Raw genomic sequence first — 20,049 nt, forward strand, 5'->3', positions numbered from 1 at the left:
GTGGGCAGAACTGAAAAGGCGTGTGTGAGCAAGGAGGCCTAGAAACCTGACTCAGTTACACCAGCTCTGTCAGGAGGAATGGGCAAAAATTCACCCAACTTATTGTGGGAAGCTTGTGGGAGGCTACACAAAACGTTTGACCCAAGTTAAGCAATTTAAAGGCAATGCTACCGAATACTAATTGAGTGTATGTAAACTTCTGACCCAATGTGATGAAAGAAAAAAAGCTGAAATAAATCATTCTCTCTACTATTATTCTGACATTTCACATTCTTAAAATAAAGTGGTGATCCTAACTTACCTTAAACAGGGAATTATTACTAGGATTAAATGTCAGGAATTGTGAAAAACTGAGTTTAAATGTAATTGGCTATGGTGTATGTAAACTTCCGACTTCAACTGTATATCCTTTTGTGATGTAGCTGGCAGCATGTGAATCCTGGGTTGAGATCTGAGAGGGTTCTGGTGTTTTTGGCTGGCTCAGGACTATGCCCTTCGCTGTACTACATTATCTCCATGTCATACAGCAGATGGAGTGGCCTTAGGGTGTGGACTCACTGTGTAGATAAAACAACAGCACCATTAACGTAGCCAGGCCTCTGGGGCCATTGACACTGGGGCTGAGCACAGGCAGGACTACTAGCCACGTGATAGAGCTTTAGATTTGTGGTGGGAACTTGCACAGATGGTATCCCTTTCACAGCGAACCAGTGTGAAGTGATGAGTGGAGTTCAGATCGCTGTCAGGGAAGCTGCTCTGCTCCTCCACTCCATTCATACCTGCTGCTTGCTCTTTTCCACAGATAGCATCACATAGAAAGAATTGTATTGATTCCAACACCATTGTAAATTACTATTAACAGTAAAGTAAGGCCAGCCCGGGAGCCAATCTGTTGTAGATAGATCTCCAAGAGCCAATCACAGATCCTCCTCTACGGGAAACAGATTATATGGCCTACAGCATATCATGATGAGAAGATTGGATGTGATTTTGCCTGCTTTATAGTATGTCATATATGTGGGGCCCATGGTTATCATGAATGTGGCTAATGGAGCATGTAAAAGGGTAAAGCTGTAAAACGGTTAACTGCAGAATTAATTACGGAAACTTGAGACGATGCTCTCAGATATTCAATATGTGGAAAGGTTAATTGCTTGAGCCAATATTCTCCATGCTGTATTTGCCAAACCCAGAGTAAAGTCCTGTGTAAAGTCATAGGGAGATGTGTACGTAAAAAGCCTGTGAAGGTTAAAGGGAATTGGCAAAGAAGTCCAATGCTGTGTTTATTCGCCCAGATCCCAGTGGATATTAGCAAAATACAGTGAACTCCGAAAGTATTGGGACAGTAAAATTGTTTGCTGTTGTTTTGGCTTTGTAATCCAGTACTTTGGATTTGAAATGATACAATGACTATGAGGTTAAAGTGCGGACTGTCAGCTTTAATTTGAAGGTATTTTCATCCGTATCTCACGAACCGTTTAGAGATTACAGCACTTACAGCATACAACAAAAAATCTGTCACTATCCCAATTCTTTTGGAGCTCACTGTATGTAACTGGGCTTGTGTCTGTCTGAAGGGAGATGTGAAGTGAGGAAGATAATGTGTGTAAATGATGGGTTGTCAGAGCCAACAAAGGCTAATGAAATCATAGGGCAACCAGTGTTCTGGCAAGAAGCAATAACCCAGCCAAAAGCCACAGGTAATGTAAAGGTTACAGAGCAGAACAGTCAAGACTGAAAGACATCGCTACCATTTTTACTGTTTTCTTTTACCAATACTGTTCATCCATTTTGGAATGTATTTGATAAGGGTCCGATTTTGAAATTGACACCTGACCATCAGCAGCACAGTATGCAGGCCTTGGTTCAATGTTAAATGTAAACTTAAGTTTTAGCAGAATGTAAACTGTGATTCTTGTATTGTAATCTTGACATTCAGCCCTGGTAACATTTTGGTGATTTTTATGCACATGAAAGGCTGGGGTTAGGGTTGGGGTTAAGATTTATGCTTACTTTTCTATAAACTGTGAGTCTTTGAGATTGAGACACGTTCATTTCAAAGTAAACTAACACAGCTTTTGGTACGTACTTTTCACAACAATTGTTTGGCATTTTGTATGTGGAAGATTACTATTGGCTATATGTCAACTGGTCAATCCATCATAGTCTCTAAATCCTTGTTCACATTGGCAGTTTGAAGTGAATTATATCCCATTTTTTTTGCATATCCGATTCGAATCTGTTCTTTTTCCTGCAGGAAGAAGTTGGAACATCTTATCCTTTGAGGCTTTAAAAGTGTTCTTACACTATGATTCTGAACATTCAAAGAAACTGGGAAATGTCCATGGCAGGCATTGTTGTTACGTTAGCTTGCTACATAACCTCTTGAGTGATAGGAAGCACGAGCACCACCACTAATCAGCCTGCACCACTGCTCACACCCGTCATTACAACTAGCATAGCCATGTCAACAAATGACTGCTGTCTGAACACTCATAAATCCGTTTTGGTCACGTCACTTGCTGTTTGGACAGTCAATAATCCAAAACGGATTTGAAAAACAAACTTGATTTGAGCATTAAGGCCTGCAGTGTGGACAAAGTTTTAGAATATTGCTGGATACTGTTTGTATCTCTCTGTGGGACCTTTTTATGACAAACGATCAGTGGTCATTTTTCAAATGTCTTGTAATGATGAGTCACGCTATGGTTTATAAACGAATGTAGTTACTTTGCCACAATTATTTTTCAACATTGTGTGGTCATTTGTTCTGGAAACTCCTCACGGGTTGTTCTGAGAAATGTAGCAGTAATAGAACACAGGCTGGAAAGGTTTCTGACCTAGTTATGTTATATATATTTTTCAAATAATATTGTATTGTTTGTGATTATCCAACAGCTATCTTAGAGAAAATGTATTGCACTGACTACTTGTTATCCCTCATTCAATATCCTATTGTTTTTAACATAATCTAATACACATCTGACCGTTTCGACCTCTGAGGTGATAGGAAATTGGGGGTGTGACATTGGTTGTGTTTAGAATGCCTCTGTCTGTCTGTTATGCAGTTATTCCATGCAGGCACACTGATGTGCCCTCACAGTCTATCCTGTAGAGAAAAATGTTGCAGCACTTTTCCGTGTTCATTCATGTGTGCTCAACAGAACTGCCGGTGCTCTCTGATGATAGATGAGCTGGAGTTTGAGCGGTTGGCCCACAGAAGAAGTCTTTCCCGTGTTTCCCGTAGTGCCGCTCTTTAGGCCCTCAAAGTTCAAACACTGCCAGATATTGTCTTTATTTGATGATGCACTGTGCGTACTCTGGGTTCCCCAACTGGTGGCCATCCTATAAACAAATAAAACCAGGGTGGTTTTATTTGGCCCCTAAATGTATTTATATTTCTTTATTCGGAGGGGGGGGCAGGATATCAGCTCCAAGTGATTTCAATTTTGTAAATCTGTTCCCCAGTATTCCCACACGTAATAGTGAGACACGTGATTGTATACAAACATAAGCAATGTTTGAAATGATTATGTTTTAGTCAAATATTATATCTGTTTGGGCTTCTTGCGATCAATTTGTAGTCTACAAATGATTTGTATTCATGTTCCGGCCCCCCGAACATCCGCTCAAGACAAAATCAGCCTGTGGCTGAATCTAGTTGATTATCCCTGCTATGCTCTAAAACTATATCTACTGTATGACATTGGCTGTCAGGATTCATGGAAATTATCTGACTGTTTTTTATATCTATTAGGTAAATGGGAAGAATTATGAGCTCTGCATACGAAGTATCATATTCACGAGCATGCTTTTTTGTCTTTTTTCTGAGCTTAGTAGCAGACTTAGGGCTTCAAAAGTGGAGCTGAGAACTACTGATTTTGACTCAATCCACTTTGACACACGTTTGACAGCACAAGGAGTGCCCCGACCTAAATTTAAATAAGCCAATTGTGTTTACAAAATGAGTCAGTGCTCCCATATATACTGGAAAGAAAAATGCCTGGTTTTTCTAAGCACAATGAGGGTACTTGACAGTGTTATCACCAATGTGCTGGTGTATTGACTTTGTAATATATAAGCAGTGCAGTGGTACAACATCAAGGCAAGAGCATTGCTGCAGGCTCATATTATATTTTGCATTGAAGCAGTCCATTACTAGGCTTTGATCTGCACTTCAGAAAGGACTGTCTGTCTGACTCTGAGTCTCTATCACAGACGTGCGTGACTTAGTGCTGGGAATAATGACACATTTCCTCATTTAATAGGCTCCCATATGTGTGTAGCATAAAGCTTTGTTATTGATAATGTTTTCTTATCATATAAATTAGAACCATTTGTTCTTGGTTGTTTTTTTGCATGCCTTAGATGTACAAAGCTGGCTGCATTTTAGAAATGAGTTGATGATACTTTGAAAATTCAGTTTGAAAGCTTAAGTGTACAAAAGCACCCTATCCAAATGGACAGTATGAGCAAAATCATAACTTTGATCACTATCTTCCCCATTACATTATTTCTTTATTTTCTTTGATGAGCATGTTTTGAACATGAAGAATGGCAACGCCCTGTTGTTGAGCCTTGGTACTGCCATGGCTCCGTCCCGATTTCATCCACTGAACTAGTCTTGAGGTGCGTGCCTCGTTATAGATGGTCTCTTTAAATGCTGCTGACAGAGGTATTACTGGCTCCCATAATGTTGGCTCCTGCTGGCAGATGCTTCCTGTCAGACAGTTGAGGAGCTGTTATCATTTTTCACTGACTATACTCAGCACTCAAATTATACCCAACCATTCTGACGCTCCAGTCTCATGAGAACTATCGTGTTTAGGCCGACAACAACACCATCAGTAACTTAAACATTTCAGTTCAATGTAAAAAATAAAAAATAAAAATAAATAAAAAACTGCATATCCAGGAATGATGATTTTTTTGTGTTGTGTGTTCGTTTCAGAAACCCTTCCCCTACGTTACGCAACCCAGAGGAGTGGTGCAGAAGCTTCAGTCACTTCATTGCCCAGTGAGTAACCTGCTCTTTCTATAACAATGAAGTTGCTTCCTGCTGAAATGAATGTCTTCCTCTACATTTACTTACACAGTAATGAAGTTGTTGGGTCTAATCCAGTGGGAGAATTTATCTATACATGTTTATTTGTGTTTATTTAGTCTTTGAAGGGATTGCAACCAACTGGCTCTAATGCAGTTGGTTAATGGTGATGACAACAAAATATATTCATTGTTACTTTTTAAACAACACAAGCCTATTTGAATGGGTTTCAATGGCGAGACCTCAATCTTTTCCCATTTGGCCAAGGGGGCAGAATGCACTGGTTACGCATTTGGTTCTGGGCATCCTTTGATCACTGGAAATGGAAAGGACTAGAAATTGATATTTTTTTAAGATAGATTGTATCAACCCTTTTCTCTTCGCATTTCCTCGGTTTTCATTTGCGTAAATCTGTCACAGGAAAAAACTCATTCTACTGACTTATCAGTTATATCTTTAGGACAAGATAAGTAATCAGTCCCTCCAGTGTGGAAAACAAATCATGTCAACATTGGCCCATAATAGTCTCGCTGAATATACAACCTTAATATCTAGCATGCAGTGCAAGTAAATGAGAGAGAAAAAATCTATTTCTTCTGGGGTTATTTGTGGGTGCTGGGGGATTGGGTTATTATTAGTGGTGGAATAGATTGAAAGGCAGTGGTTATTAATTCATTATTAATAATGGAAACATCAAACAGTACAGCTGTGAACCCATAACCATTAGGGTTAATAGACTCATTTATTTGTGTTAGTCGTGCATTTATCATAGCACCAGGTCTGTCAGAGATGGATTAGAAGGTGTAGCTGAGTCCAATGTAGAGTTGTATGACCTGTACACTCCTGCGTTGTAATATTGTTAAAGCTTTGCTTGGAATGGATCCCCTGTCATAAGGCCTGTCATGCAGGCCTTTTTGTTTCATAATGCATGTAGGAAAGCCCTGCTTTAAGATGTTGTACCTTTTTGTGTGGCTTGTTATTTAATAATTTGATGACGCTTGGAGAGCTGAGGAGATGGTTCAAGGCCCACATGAACAGTAACAAATAGCTGGTGTTGCTGTGTTACAGGTACCCTAGAGTAGCTGATTTCTCATTTTACAGTGCATTCAGAAAGTATTCATACCCCTTGACCTATTACACATTTTGTGGTGTTACAGCCTGAATCCAAAATGGATGAAATATATTTTTTTCTCTCATCCATAATGACAAAGTGAAAGCGTGTTTTATAAACATTTGCAAATGTATTGAAAATTAAATAGAGATATCTCATTTGCATAAGTGTTCACACCCCTGAGTCAATACTTTGTAGAAACACATTTGGCAGCGATTACAGCTGTGAGTCATTCTGGGTAAGTCTCTAAGAGCTTTCCACCCCGGGATTGTGCAACATTTTCCCATTATTCTTTTCAAAATTCTTCCAGCTCTGTCAAATTGGTTGTTGATCATTGCTAGACAACCATTTTCAAGTCTTGCCATAGATTTTCACATACATTTAAGTCAAAACTGTAACTTGGCCACTCAGGAACATTCACTGTCTTCTTGGTAAGCAACTCCAGTGTAGATTTGGCCTGTTGTTTTAAGTTATTGTCCTGCTGAAAGGTGAATTCATCTCCCAGTGTCTAGTAAAAAGCTTTTCCTCTAGGATTTTGCCTGTACTTAGCACTATTCCATTAGCGATTACAAGCATACCGAGAACATGATGCAGCAACCACTATGCTTGCAAATATGGAGAGTGGTACTTAGTAATGTGTTGTATTGGATTTGCCCCAAACATAACACTTTGTATTCAGGACAAACAGTGAATTGCTTAGGCTTTTTATTTTTTTTACAGTATTTCTTTAGTGCCTTGTTGCAAATAGTATGCATATATTTTAATATTTTTCTTCTGTACAGGCTAACTTCTTTTCACTCTGTCATTTAGATTAGTATTGTGGATTAACTGCAATGTTGTTGATCCATCCTCTGTTTTCTTCTATCACAGCCATTAAACTCTGTAAGTGTTTTAAAGTCACCATTGGCCTCATGGAGAAATCCCTGAGTTGTTTCCTTCCTCTCCAACAACTGAGTGTAATTAATAACTTCACCATGCTCAAAGGGATTTAAAAACAATTTTTACCCCTCCATAGGTGCCCTTCTTTGCGAGGCATTAGAAAACCTCCCTGGTCTTTGTGGTTGAATCTGTGTTGGAAATCCACTGCTCAACTGAGGGACCTTACAGATAATTGTATGTGTGGGGTATAGAGATGAGATAGTCATTCAAAAATCCATGCAAATATTGTGACTTGTCAAGCATATTTTTACTCCTGAACTTTTTTAGGCTTGCCATAACAAAGGGGTGGAATACTTGTTAACTTAAGACATTTCAGCTTTTCATTTTTAATTAATTTGTAGTTTTGACTTTAATTTGACAAAAGCTGGATCCCTTCTAGCCATGACCTAAGAGAGGGTTGAGGAAGAGGCTTGAAGTGCTGGGCATCTTGTTATGACATGCATTATCTGAATTAGCTATGTCCACATAATTATACCGACGATGAGCGGCTTCTATGGAGGAACTTTGAATGTCCTTTGAGCTAGCTTGCTAGCACTCTTGTGTGTGCAGAGCAGCACCAGAATTGAAAACACCTCTTACCTTTTTGTAGTTAATAAATCGGGAAACGTAATAACTAGACCTATAGTATTCTGAAGGGATAGCCCCCTTTTTTTCAATTTCCACCTAAAATGACATACCAAATCTAACTGCCTGTAGCTCAGGCCCTGATGCAAGGATATGCATATTCTTGGTACCATTTGAAAGGAAACACTTAGAAGGTTGTGGAAATGGGAATCTAATGTAGGAGAATATAATACAATAGATCTGGTAGAAGAAAATACAAAGAAAAAAACAACCGTTTCTTTTCTACCACCATCTTTGAAATGCAAGAGAAAGGTCCCAGTTCTAGCCATCACTCTGCTTGTAATTCCGATGGTGTCCACAAGATGGCAGCAGAGTTTGTGTGCAAAGTTTCAGATGGATAACTTGAAGTATAAGCGAACTACATGACATTTAGTGTGAAGTCACCCAGGTACATTTGGGCAAATCGTGAAGGAGACAATTGAATTCATATTACATTTTTCTGAAAGAATATCGTCAAATCTGTATACTTGAACTTTGACTTAGCTTTCCAGTATTAGTAGCCATATTATAAGTTCAAGATTTGCAAAACAACCAGTTTTCATAAATTCATAACTGAATATTCTTTAAAAAAAAAAATGTGTAGCTACATTTTGCGACTGATACATGGTTTCTGGATACTTCCGTAAAGCCCAACTCATTGGCTATCTAGCTAGCTTCGTTTGACTCCGATTGGTGCTTATTTGTCAAAGTTAGAGTTGTTCAAGTGAAGACTGTCCACGTCATCGGTGTGCCATGAAGGCGTCGCTCTCTGACCAAATATGGCGTCCTATAGGATATACTACACCCTTAATGATATAGTGAAGTCTGGTTACATTCTAGGATCTCTAGGGAATACATACGGACGTGATTTGTCTGGTTGAAACAACGTTTAGGGTTAGATTTTCAGAGATTCCTTTCTTTGCAAATTGAACGAGTGGAAATACAAAATCGATTGTGCATGCTACATAGACCTTTTTTAGGATATGAAAAAGGATTTTATCTAACAAAATGGTACTTCATGTCATCTCTGGGACCCTTTGTATGATAAATAAGAGGAAAATTTCAGAATGTAAGTACACATTTCACCTTCAGAGGTGAATTTATCAAACCTATCGCGGTAAAAAAAAAAGTGTTTTGTTAGGAGCTCTACACAAACAATAGCATGGCATTTTTGCAGTAAAAGCTACTGTAAATTTGACAGTGCAGTTATGTTAACAAGAATTGAAGCTTTCAGCCGATATAAGACACTTATCTGTAGCAACATTTGTTGTTTCTCTAAAATCTGTGATGGTGACACAAGGCGCTGCATGATTTACAACTGTCCCGTTGAGGGGACGCCGATCCCTAATATTCTTAACTAGCATTGAAAAAGTTAACCCATTCTTCTCTAGGTAATTTGAAATATATTTTCCTATCTTCTGAATTGCGCTTGTAATGTCAGTACAGAGGCCTATGCTTCTGAGGGGGAGGGGCAGGTAGCCTAAACACACACACACTGGCAAAGATTTTCAGCTTGCAGGCAGACACTGGAATACGTTTCTGAGTGACAGAGTGAGTCAGGGCTTTGTTGCCTGGAATGTAAAATAATATTATTAACCGGTTCCCATGCTTTTAAAATAATGTTTCTGTTCCGGAACAGTATGGATCACTTTCTTTATAGATATTGTTTGGTACTTTTTACCCCTTCATCATATCCAATTGGTAGTTACAGTCTTGTCCCATCACTGCAACTCCCATACCGACTCGGGAGAGGCGAAGGTTGAGAGCCATGCGTCATCTGAAACACAACCCCGCCAAGCCGCACTGCTTCTTGACACACTGCTCGCTAAACCCGGAAGCCAGCCACACCAATGTGTCAGAGGAAACCCCGTACAGCTGGCGACCGAAGTCAGCGTGCATGAGCTCGTGCATGACATCCCAGCCGGCCAAACCCTCCCCTAACCCGAACGACTTTGGGCCAATTGTGTGCCGCCTCATGGGTCTCCCAGTCACGGCAGGCTGCGACACAGCCCGGGATCGAACCCGGATCTGTAGTGAGGCCTTTAGACCACTGCGCCACTCGGGAGGCTAAGTACGGATTACTTTCATTCCCGTTTCTGTTTCTTGAAAAATTACATAGGTTTTTGGTTCTGTTCCCTGAACAGGTTCCAACCCCTGAACAAAACAAAATGTTGAAAAAGTCAAGAGGTGTGAATACTTTTTGTTTATTTTAAAGATCCTCATTGTTTTCCTTTTTGCCTTCTTTATTGGGAATGCTGACGTCTTTATTGCTTCTCTTAAAAAACTCATTCTTGGAGAACATAGCTCATACAACCTTTACTTGATTCGTCCCAAAAAATGTAATGAAATGCCTGTTCCCCAACTGATGCCGATTTTATTTGTCCTCGCCATGTTTTCTGAGCAAAAAAATTAAGAAAGGGGGATGGGGGACATAAAACACTGTAAAAACACCAGCAAATCAGCTCCGAGTGATTTACATTTGGGAAACCTGTTCCAGATTGTAAGCAAGGTTTGAAATGATTATGTTTTAGTGAAATATTATATCTGTTTGGGCTTTCCGTCAATTTACAGTCTACAAATTATTTGTAATGATTTTCCGGCCCACTGACCATCCGCTCAAGAAAACATCGGCCCGCAGCTGTAAATAGTCGATGATCCCTGTCTTATAGTAATGCATCCTCTTCTATTTGACCATTTTCTATATTCAGATACAATGCATTTTATTGGGTGCTTTTTTAAATCTTTTGCTCTCTCTCATGAGTATAAGGTAATGGATTGTATGATATCAGAAATAATCTCCTCAAACAAAGCCCACCAGGCTACAATGTGTGGAACATGGACAATGTTATCAGGCCTGGCAGGCTGTTTGTGAGAACTCTCCAGCTCTCAGCCAGACCAGTGTGTGTGCGGGTGGGGTAGGTAACTACTGTCATTGCTCTCGATAATAAATGCATCACCAGTGTCTGTCCCTGTGCAGCCAAAAGAGCTGCCTTTTATAACAAAGTGGCCTGATGTTTAGCATCCTGACTGCTCAGCTCAGCTAATGGCTGCAGCCTCTGCTTAATGTCCTGACACTAATTAATTCTATGAATGAATTTCCAGAGCATAAAAACTGATAGAAAGAGCAAGCAGAATTTCAGCCTAGATTAGGTAGAAGGAGTCAGATTGGTATTATTCTCTTATCTCTCGCCTGCCTGCATTGTTGTGTTGCCGTACACCAAAACATATTCAGGCATTTAAGTGTTTAGATTAGGTACGGAATGATGGATATTCTGAATTGAAGGGATAGATACTGTGCGATGACTAATGGTAACGTCTTTTCAGAATAACTTTGTCTTAAAAAAAACATACATTTCAAATTGAGTGCTAGGCAGCTGGTTTAAATACCCTCACCATTTGAAACGGTATCACACCATGTCCATGGACTACACATTTTACAAAATATCTTACTTGTGATATAAAGTTATTTGAACAACAATGTATTGCCTCTGGTTTGAAAATATTTCATATTGATTATATCATAATGTAAAGGCAGTAGAATTAGTGACATCCCAGCTAACCAAAATTGATTCTGTGAAAGTTCCCAGAACATTCGTTATGTAGCTGCAAATGTTATTTTCACAACACAAAAACTGTCCAGTTGTGCTGATGATTATACAATGTTTGTATAACACATACGCCTGATGTTCCCAGAATGTTGCTCTCACATTTTGTTGCAGCAGTATGTTCTAAAACATTACTGGTACATTGTGTTATTACATTACCTGGAACCCTAATGAGAACGTTTGGGAAATGTTCTGTGGCAGTTGTTACAGACGTTATGCACAACATTTTAGTGAATGTTAAGAGAACATTCCAAGGATATTTTATTTAAAAAAAATTGAGAATGATTTTTTAAATTTGTATCAAAAACAATGTTTTGGGGATGTTATCATCCTAATGTTAGATAAAACCCTAACTAGAACTTAATGGGAATATTAGCTAATGTTCTGGGAATGTTCCCGATTTGCTGGGATATGAACACTATGACAAAAAGTGGGCTCTGAGTAAACACTGCAAGGAGCAGATAGGAGCGATCCAGAAACAGACCTGTTTGCACTGGGGGCCATGGTGATGACCAGACCATGTGGTGCTCACAGAGGGGACACATTGGTCAGTCACCCAGACACAGAAGCACTGATGAGAAGCTCCATAGAAGCACCCTACTGAACACACTTGTGTCAGAGATAATCCAGAAAAATCCGCTTTGTAAAATGTTCAGGTATTAGTGAACAGTGTATTAGTGAACTGAGGGTTTAAACCCCAAAAAAGGTTGTACTTGGACTTTTTTTAAAAATGTATCATGATTAAATGATTATGTTGTAATTGTGTTATTTCGCTACACAGGTGTCTGATAAAGGATTTTGAGACTCGTCCGTCTGTGACCCACCTCTTGGAACACCCCTTCATTAAGCAGGCCCATGGCAAAGAAATGGCTCTCGGTCAACAGCTGTCCACACTAATCTGCGAGCAACAAGACCTGGGCTGCAAACTCAAGACCAAGTAAGTGTGTCGTCTACTCAGAGAAATGCTAACATTCTCAGTTAAAGAATTCTGAAACAATCCCCTCTGCAGATCTCATTGATGTATCTCTCTGAGATGACATCTGTTAAATCTATCAATCAAATGATGTTATATATATTGCTGATTAATTAATATACAGTGGAGTGACAATGCTATGGAGCAAGACAGAGTGACCTGGATGAAATGCTGAGATGAGATGTGTTTTCTCACCAGTGGGTGGCAGGGTTTCATTTCCTTCAACTGTTGTGTCCGTCCAAACTAGTGTAACAGATATACTACGTGACCAAAAGTATGTGGACTTCTGTGTCGAACATCTCGTTCCAAAATCATGGGCATTAATATGGAGTTGGTCCCCCCTTTAATGCTTCTGAGAAGGCTTTCCACTAGATGTTGGAACATTGCTGCGGGGACTTGCTTCCATTCAGCCACAAGAGTATTAGTGAGGTCGGGCACTGATGTTGGGCGGTTAAGCATGGCTCGCAGTCGGCGTTCCAATTCATCCCATAGGTGTTCGATGGGTTTGAGTTCAGGGCTCTGTACAGGCCAGTCAAGTTCTTCCACACCGATCTTGACATACCAGTTCTGTATGAACCTTGCTGGGTGCATGGGGGCATTGTCATGCTGAAACAGGAAAGGGCATCCCCCAAACTGTTTCCTCATAGTTGGAAGCACAGAATCGTCTAGAATGTCATTGTATGCCGTAGCGTTAAGATTTCCCTTCACTGGAACTAAGGGGCCTAGCCTGAACCATGAAAAACAGCCCCAGACCATTATAGCTCCACCACCAAACTTTACAGTTGGCACTATGCATTCAGGCAGGTAGCATTCTCCTGGCATCCGCCAAATCCAGATTCGTCCGTCAGATTGCTAGATGGTGAAGCGTGATTCATCACTCCAGAGAACGCATTTCCACTGCTCCAGAGTCCAATGGCGGCGAGCTTTACACCACTGCAGCCAACTCTTGGCATTGCACATGGTGATCTTAGGCTTGTGTGGGGCTGCTTGACCATGGAAGCCCATTTTCTGAAGTACCCGACGAACAGTTATTGTGCTGACATTGCTTCCAGAGGCAGTTTGTAACTTGGTAGTGAGTGTTGCGCTGTGCGCTTCAGCACCCTGCAGTTCTGGGAGCTTGTGTGACCTACCACTTTGCGTTTGATCCGTTGTTGCTCCTAGACGTTTCCACTTCACAATAGCAGCACTTACAGTCGACCAGGGCAGCTCTAACAGGGCAGAAATTTTATGAACTGACGTTGAAAGTTACTGAATTCTTCAGTAAGGCCATTATACTGCCAATATTTGTCTATGGAGATTGCATGGCTGTGTGCTCAATTTTATACACCTATCATCAATGGGTGTGGCTGAAATATCCGAGTCCACTAGTTTGAAAGGGTGTCCACATACTTTTGTATATATAGTGTATGATGTGTAGCCGAAGTTATGAAAATGATGTGATTAAAGAGAAGTTAGTGGAGTGGAACTAATTTGATATGAGTGATTGTGCTGACTCAAAGTTAGATTAAGAAAAGCTTTTTATCCCAATTGATCTTTTAACAGTGTGACAACGAGGAGCATTTAGAACAGAGCAGCCCTCCACCCATATGATTAAACCAATGAGGGAATAAAACACTTTAGTCTCCGATTGATTTACTTGTGGAAAATGCTAACTGTTCAACCTTGCAGGTCGCATTATCACTGAATTAAGAATTTTGAATGATTTATAACTGGTATGCCATGAGTTTTTATTCCAAATCTGTTGTTTGTGATTGCAAAACTAATCTGTTTACCTTGTTATTTCCCCAATGATCTGTTTGCGGAATACTTTTCCATGTCCCTAAAGAAAAGAGCTAAGTGCACATGCCATTGAATGAGAGAGAGTCTTGATTCCATGTCAGGTGTGTGTGTTTACTCCAGTGTGTGTGTGTGTGGTGAGATGGGGATCTTATGTCCCTGTCCACAGTGAAAGTGCATAATGAGATTAGAGGCTTGAAGGAAAATGAACTGTGCTTTCCCAGTTTTAGTCACTGGTGCCAAAGATCAGCCAAAGATCAGCACAGTGCACAGACAGGAGACAGGCAGATTTAAGTAGGTGGAATGGTTTTACAACATGTATCATGCTCCGAAGTAAGAGAAGGTACAAGCTGAGGGCCTTTAATATTTTTCAGAAGGGATGTCTCTGGAGAAGAACGTGTTGAGGATTCCATACTACACAGTGCTCCATTGGCAGTTGTGTCATTATGTTTCCCTGTTGAACTTCTGTAGGATTTCTACTCAGAATATTTGTGTTTATTATGGATCCAAGGCAGCAGCTACTCTTCCTGGGGTCCAGCAACATTAAGGCAGTCGTACAATTTTAAAAGCATTACAATACATTCATAACAGATCTCACAACACACTAAGTGTGTGCCCTCAGACCCCTACTCCACCACCACATATCTACAACACAAAATCCATGTGTATGTGTGTGTATAGTACGTATGTTATCGTGTGTGTGTATGCATGTGTCTGTGCCTATGCTGTGATATGTAATCTTCCAAAATGGGAAATCATTGTTTACTCGTAGGATGGATTTACTATTATGTTATTCACTTCATATACACTGAGTGTACAAAACTTTATGAACACCTTCCTAATATTGAGTTGCATCCCCTTTTACCCTCAGAACAGCCTGATTCTTGATACACACGGGAAACTGTTGAGCGTGAAAAACCCAGCAGCGTTGCAGTTCTTGAAACACTCAAACTGATGTGCCTGGCACCTACTACCATACCCCGTTCAAAGGCACTTAAATATTTTATCTTGTCATCCTCTGAATGGCACACATACACAATCCATGTCTCAACTGTCTCAAAGCTTAAAAATCCTTCTTTAACCTGTCTCCTCCCCTTCATCTACACTGATTGAAGTGGATTTAACAAGTGACATCAATAAGGGATCATAGCTTTCACCTGGGTTCACCTGGTCAGTCTGTCATGGAAATGTTTTGTACACTCAGTGTATCTATTATTTATTATCATAGAATAGATACACTCTGTGACTGAGATGTTGGTCCATTTCATTGTTCATGTTAGGTTTTGTATCTGAACTTGACTGGAATTTCTGGGTGCAATATTTAAGTGGTGATAACTGTTATTTTAGAGCTTGATGTTCTTGACAAAAGTGCTGATTAATCTATTCGCTTACATGCGCACACACACACACGCACACACACACACACACACACACACACACACACACACACACACACACACACACACACACACACACCAACAAACAAACATCACCGCAATAGGCCCTTGGGGGTTTGCATAATCCCAATGAGGCAGTTGCCTCCGTGCTGACCTCTGACCAGTAGGCCCCATTGTAGAGTGATGGGTCAAACGGAGATGAAGAGCAATCACAGCCTGTGATAATGGTGGAGATCTCCCTGGGGAACACCCTTATGGGCCAACTGGCAACCCATCTAGATGAATTGATTTTATATCCAGATTAGTATTAGTAATGTATCTGTATTCTTTCGTCACTGTAATGCTTTCTAACCCAGTATTATCTCCTTTACTCCAACAGGCATGAAAGAATCAATACTCGTAAAACACTCATAATAGAGACAAGTCCCGATGATGATCTGGTGAACCTGGAGTTTTTAGATGAGGTAAGATTTCATACTTTGACTTCGTTGTTGTTGGACTAGAGGATGGTATGTGAATAATGTAGGTATTGTACACAGTACCCACTGTATGTGTTCTTCTTCTCCGCAGGAGACCATCATCAAACACCTCTCGAAGAGATATGACGAGCTGCAGATATACACATACGTTGGAGACATCCTCATCGCTCTCAATCCTTTTCAAACTCTAAGCATCTACTCGCCACAGGTTTGTTTGCTACGGCAGTGCCATTGTGTGCCATAATTCCTCTTCACACCTCTGTAAAGACAGAACGGTATTGATATTCTAATGTGGGGTGTCTGTTCACAGTTCTCTAAGCTGTACCATGGGGTGAAGCGAGCAGACAATCCTCCCCACATCTTTGCTACTGCTGATGCAGCATACCAGGGCATGGTGACCTTCTGCAAAGACCAGGTACTTGAGGGGGGATACACTTTGTGTGAGGAAGTCCTATTTAGTGAAATGCCGGTTCATATGGATAATGTTATCATTGGCATTAAACAAAAACATTTTCTTGTTTAGAGATCTAATGATGTGCTTGTTAAAAACATCCCGATGACAAAGTTGTTGTGTCCCTATATTTCAGTGCATCATCATCAGTGGAGAGAGTGGAGCTGGGAAGACAGAGAGTGCCCATCTGATTGTCCAGCATCTCACCTTTCTGGGAAAGGTACTGCTTGTTTACTAAAAAATCTGGTGCTCTCAGTCCATCATCATGTTCATAAATATTGAACCTCAGTGGAATTCATTATTGAATGGACAGACTGGACACTGATTGATTCAGTCCTACACATCTAGTTTGTGTTGTCTCTGGAGGGAGTTATGCCCCCACCCCCCCAAAATGTTTTTGTTTTTTTTGACTGTGATCCCAGGCAAACAATCGGACGCTGCGGGAGAAGATCCTCCAGGTGAATCCCCTGGTGGAGGCGTTTGGCAACGCGTGCACGGCCATTAACGACAACTCCAGTCGCTTTGGGAAGTACCTGGAGATGAAGTTTACCCCCACCGGGGCCGTCATGGGGGCCAAGATCTCAGAGTACCTGCTGGAGAAGTCCAGGGTCATCAAACAGGCCACGTAAGAATGGAAAGATGTGCTAGGGATATTATTCATCACAACTGTTATCCTCAATTGAAGTTAACTGGCTAGATGGCTAACTGTTTCTCTTTATGCTCTTAGGGGAGAGAAAAACTTCCACATATTCTACTACATATATGCCGGTCTGTATCACCAAGAGAAGCTGAAGAAGTACAGATTACCTGACAAGAAACCCCCCAGGTTAGCATTTCATCACTTTACTTGGCTTTGATTACTTGGCACCTCAATACAGACTGAATATAGTGAGTTATTTCCTATCACTTGACTAATGCAGAAACTGGCACTGAAAACTGTGTTTCTGTCTAGATATATTGAAAATCAACATGGCAAAGTGATGCAGGACATTGTCTCCAGTAAACTGTACAAGGAGCAGTTTGATGCCATTCAGGACTGTTTCCGCATCATTGGCTTCACTGACGAGGTAGGTACAGTTTCTCTGTTCGTTTAAAAGCAAATGTGTGAACATTATTTTTATTTGCCTTGTCTGAGAACATACAGTACCAGTCAAAAGTTTGGACACACCTACTCATTCAAGGGTCTTTATTTATTTTTAATATTTTCTACATTGTAGAATAATAGTGAAGACATCAAAACTATGAAATAACACAAATGGAATCATGTAGTAACCCAAAAAGTGTTAAACGCATCAAAATATATTTTAGATTTTTCAAAGGAGCCACCCTTTGCCTTGATGACAGCTTTGCACAATCTTGGCATTTTCTCAACCAGCTTCACCTGGAATGCTTCTCCAACATTCTTGAAGTAGTTCCTACATATGCTGAGCACTGCTTTTCCTTCACTCTGCGGTCCAACTCATCCCAAACCATCTCAATTGGGTTGAGGTCAGGTGATTGTGGAGGCCAGGTCATCTGATGCAGCACTCCATCACTCTCCTTTCTGGTCAAATAGGCCTTACACAGCCTGGAGGTGTGTTGGGACATTGTCCTGTTGAAAAACAAATGTTAGTCCCACTAAGCGCAAACCAGATGGGATGGTGTATCGCTGCAGAATGCTGTGGTTGCCATGCTTTTTAAGTGTGCCTTGAATTCTAAATAAATCACAGACAGTGTCACCAGCAAAGCACACCCACACCATCACACCTCCTCCTCCATGCATCACGGTGGGAACCACACATGTGGAGATCATCTGTTCACCTACTCTATGTCTCACAAAGACACAGCAGTTGGAACCAAATATCTCTAATTTGGACTCATCAGACCAAAGGACAGATTTCCACCGGTCTAATGTCCATTGCTTATGTTTCTTGGTCCAAGCTAGTCTCTTCTTATGGGTGTCCTTTAGTAGTGGTTTCTTTGAAGCAATTTGACAATGAAGGCCTGATTCATGCAGTCTCCTCTGAACAGTTGATGTGTCTGTTACTTGAACTCTGTGAAGAATTTATTTGGGCTGCAATTTCTGAGGCTGGTAACTCTAATGAACCTATCGTCTATAGCAGAGGTAACTCTGGGTCTTCCTTTCCTGTGGCATCCTCATGAGAGCCAGTTTCATCATAGCACTTGATGGTTTTGCGACTGCAGAAACTAAGTTCTTGAAATGTTTCTGATTGACTGACCTTCATGTCTTAAAGTAATGATGGACTGTTGTTTCTCTTTGCTTATTTGAGCTGTTCTTGCCTTAATATGGACTTGGTCTTTTACCAAATAGGGCTATCTTCTGTATACCAACCCTACCTTGTCACAACACAACTGGCTCAAACACATTAAGAAGGAAAGAAATTCCTCAAATGAACTTTTAACAAGGCACACCTGTTAATTGAAATGCATTCCAGGTTACCTCATGAAACTGGTTGAGAGAATGCCAAGAGTGTGCAAAGCTGTCATCAAGGCAAAGGATGGCTACTTTGAAGAATCTAAAATATGAAATGTGTTTTGTTTAACACTTTTTTGGTTACTACATGATTCCATTTGTGTTATTTCATAGTTCTGATGTCTCCACTATTATTCTACAATGTAGAAAATATTAAAAATAAATAAAAACCCTTGAATGAGTAGGTGTCTCCAAACTTTTGACTGGTACTGTGTCTAAATATCCATAGCATTTCTTCACTCACTGTACACTGATTACTGTGCTTATTTTTTAACAGGAGGTCAATTCTGTATACAGAATTCTCTGCGCCATTTTGAATACAGGAAATATTGAATTCACTGCCATTACTTCCCAACACCAGACTGATAAAAGTGAAGTGCCTAATGTTGAGGCCTTGGAAAATGGTAAGACAACTGTACTTCAGTATTATTAGCAAACACAATTTTTTCTTGTTCAGGTTAAGAATTGATAGTAACATTCCCACCTCTTTTTGTATTTACACAATATGGCTGAATGGTTGTTTCCTTGCTACTCTGTGTGACTGTGACATGAACCTGCCCTGTCCCTCAGCTGCGGCCTTGCTCTGCATCGGCCCCGAGGAGCTCACGGAGGCCCTGACGTCCCACTGTGTGGTGACCCGTGGAGAGACAATCATCCGCACCAATACTGTAGACAAAGCCACCGATGTCCGGGACGCCATGTCCAAGGCTCTGTACGGACGCCTCTTCAGCTGGATAGTCAACCGCATCAATGCCCTCCTGCAGCCTGATATGAATATCTGGTAAGTGTAAGGTCTCTTTGTCTTTTGGTTGTTGCACTGTGCTTCACACTACCGTGTGTGTGGATGCTGCTGCATATTATCAAGCTCTAGTGACCTTTACGTCTGAGTAGAGAACCAAACACGTGGAGTAGAATAGCAATGGACATCACAAGACAAGAAAGGGAGAAAAATAAGTCGAGTAAATGTTTTATGCAGAGTTACGTGCTGAGGAAATAATATTCTGATGATTAAAGAGACTTCAGAGAGACTGTAAAGGTTTGCTCATTGATCCAAAAGAATCCCCTCATAAATGTGAGCGTGGACTGTCAGGGAGTCATCTTCTCTCTCTGAGCTGTATAGAAGGCCCACAGGGTCTGTTTCCACTTCAGTCATCTGTACACTCTGTTATTGCCATTAATAACCTGTTAACCAAGACAA

At 40.6% G+C, this 20,049-nt stretch overlaps 1 protein-coding gene across 1 annotated transcript in view; it reads left to right on the forward strand.

Annotated features, from left to right (window-relative positions):
* Positions 1-20,049, forward strand: part of myo3b (myosin IIIB) — a 115,869-nt gene that overhangs the window by 16,530 nt on the left and 79,290 nt on the right. The window contains exons 9-19 of the mRNA XM_090229754.1: positions 4,952-5,017; positions 12,084-12,239; positions 15,828-15,912; positions 16,019-16,135; positions 16,238-16,342; positions 16,515-16,598; positions 16,801-17,003; positions 17,106-17,204; positions 17,331-17,445; positions 19,129-19,255; positions 19,422-19,632. Of these exons, the coding sequence (XP_090085880.1) occupies positions 4,952-5,017; positions 12,084-12,239; positions 15,828-15,912; positions 16,019-16,135; positions 16,238-16,342; positions 16,515-16,598; positions 16,801-17,003; positions 17,106-17,204; positions 17,331-17,445; positions 19,129-19,255; positions 19,422-19,632 (1,368 nt within the window). The remainder of the gene's footprint in view (positions 1-4,951; positions 5,018-12,083; positions 12,240-15,827; positions 15,913-16,018; positions 16,136-16,237; positions 16,343-16,514; positions 16,599-16,800; positions 17,004-17,105; positions 17,205-17,330; positions 17,446-19,128; positions 19,256-19,421; positions 19,633-20,049) is intronic.

The sequence above is a fragment of the Oncorhynchus mykiss genome, chromosome 3, assembly GCF_057628025.1.
Source record: "Oncorhynchus mykiss isolate SJ-2025 chromosome 3, ASM5762802v1, whole genome shotgun sequence".
Classification (NCBI taxonomy): domain Eukaryota; kingdom Metazoa; phylum Chordata; class Actinopteri; order Salmoniformes; family Salmonidae; genus Oncorhynchus; species Oncorhynchus mykiss.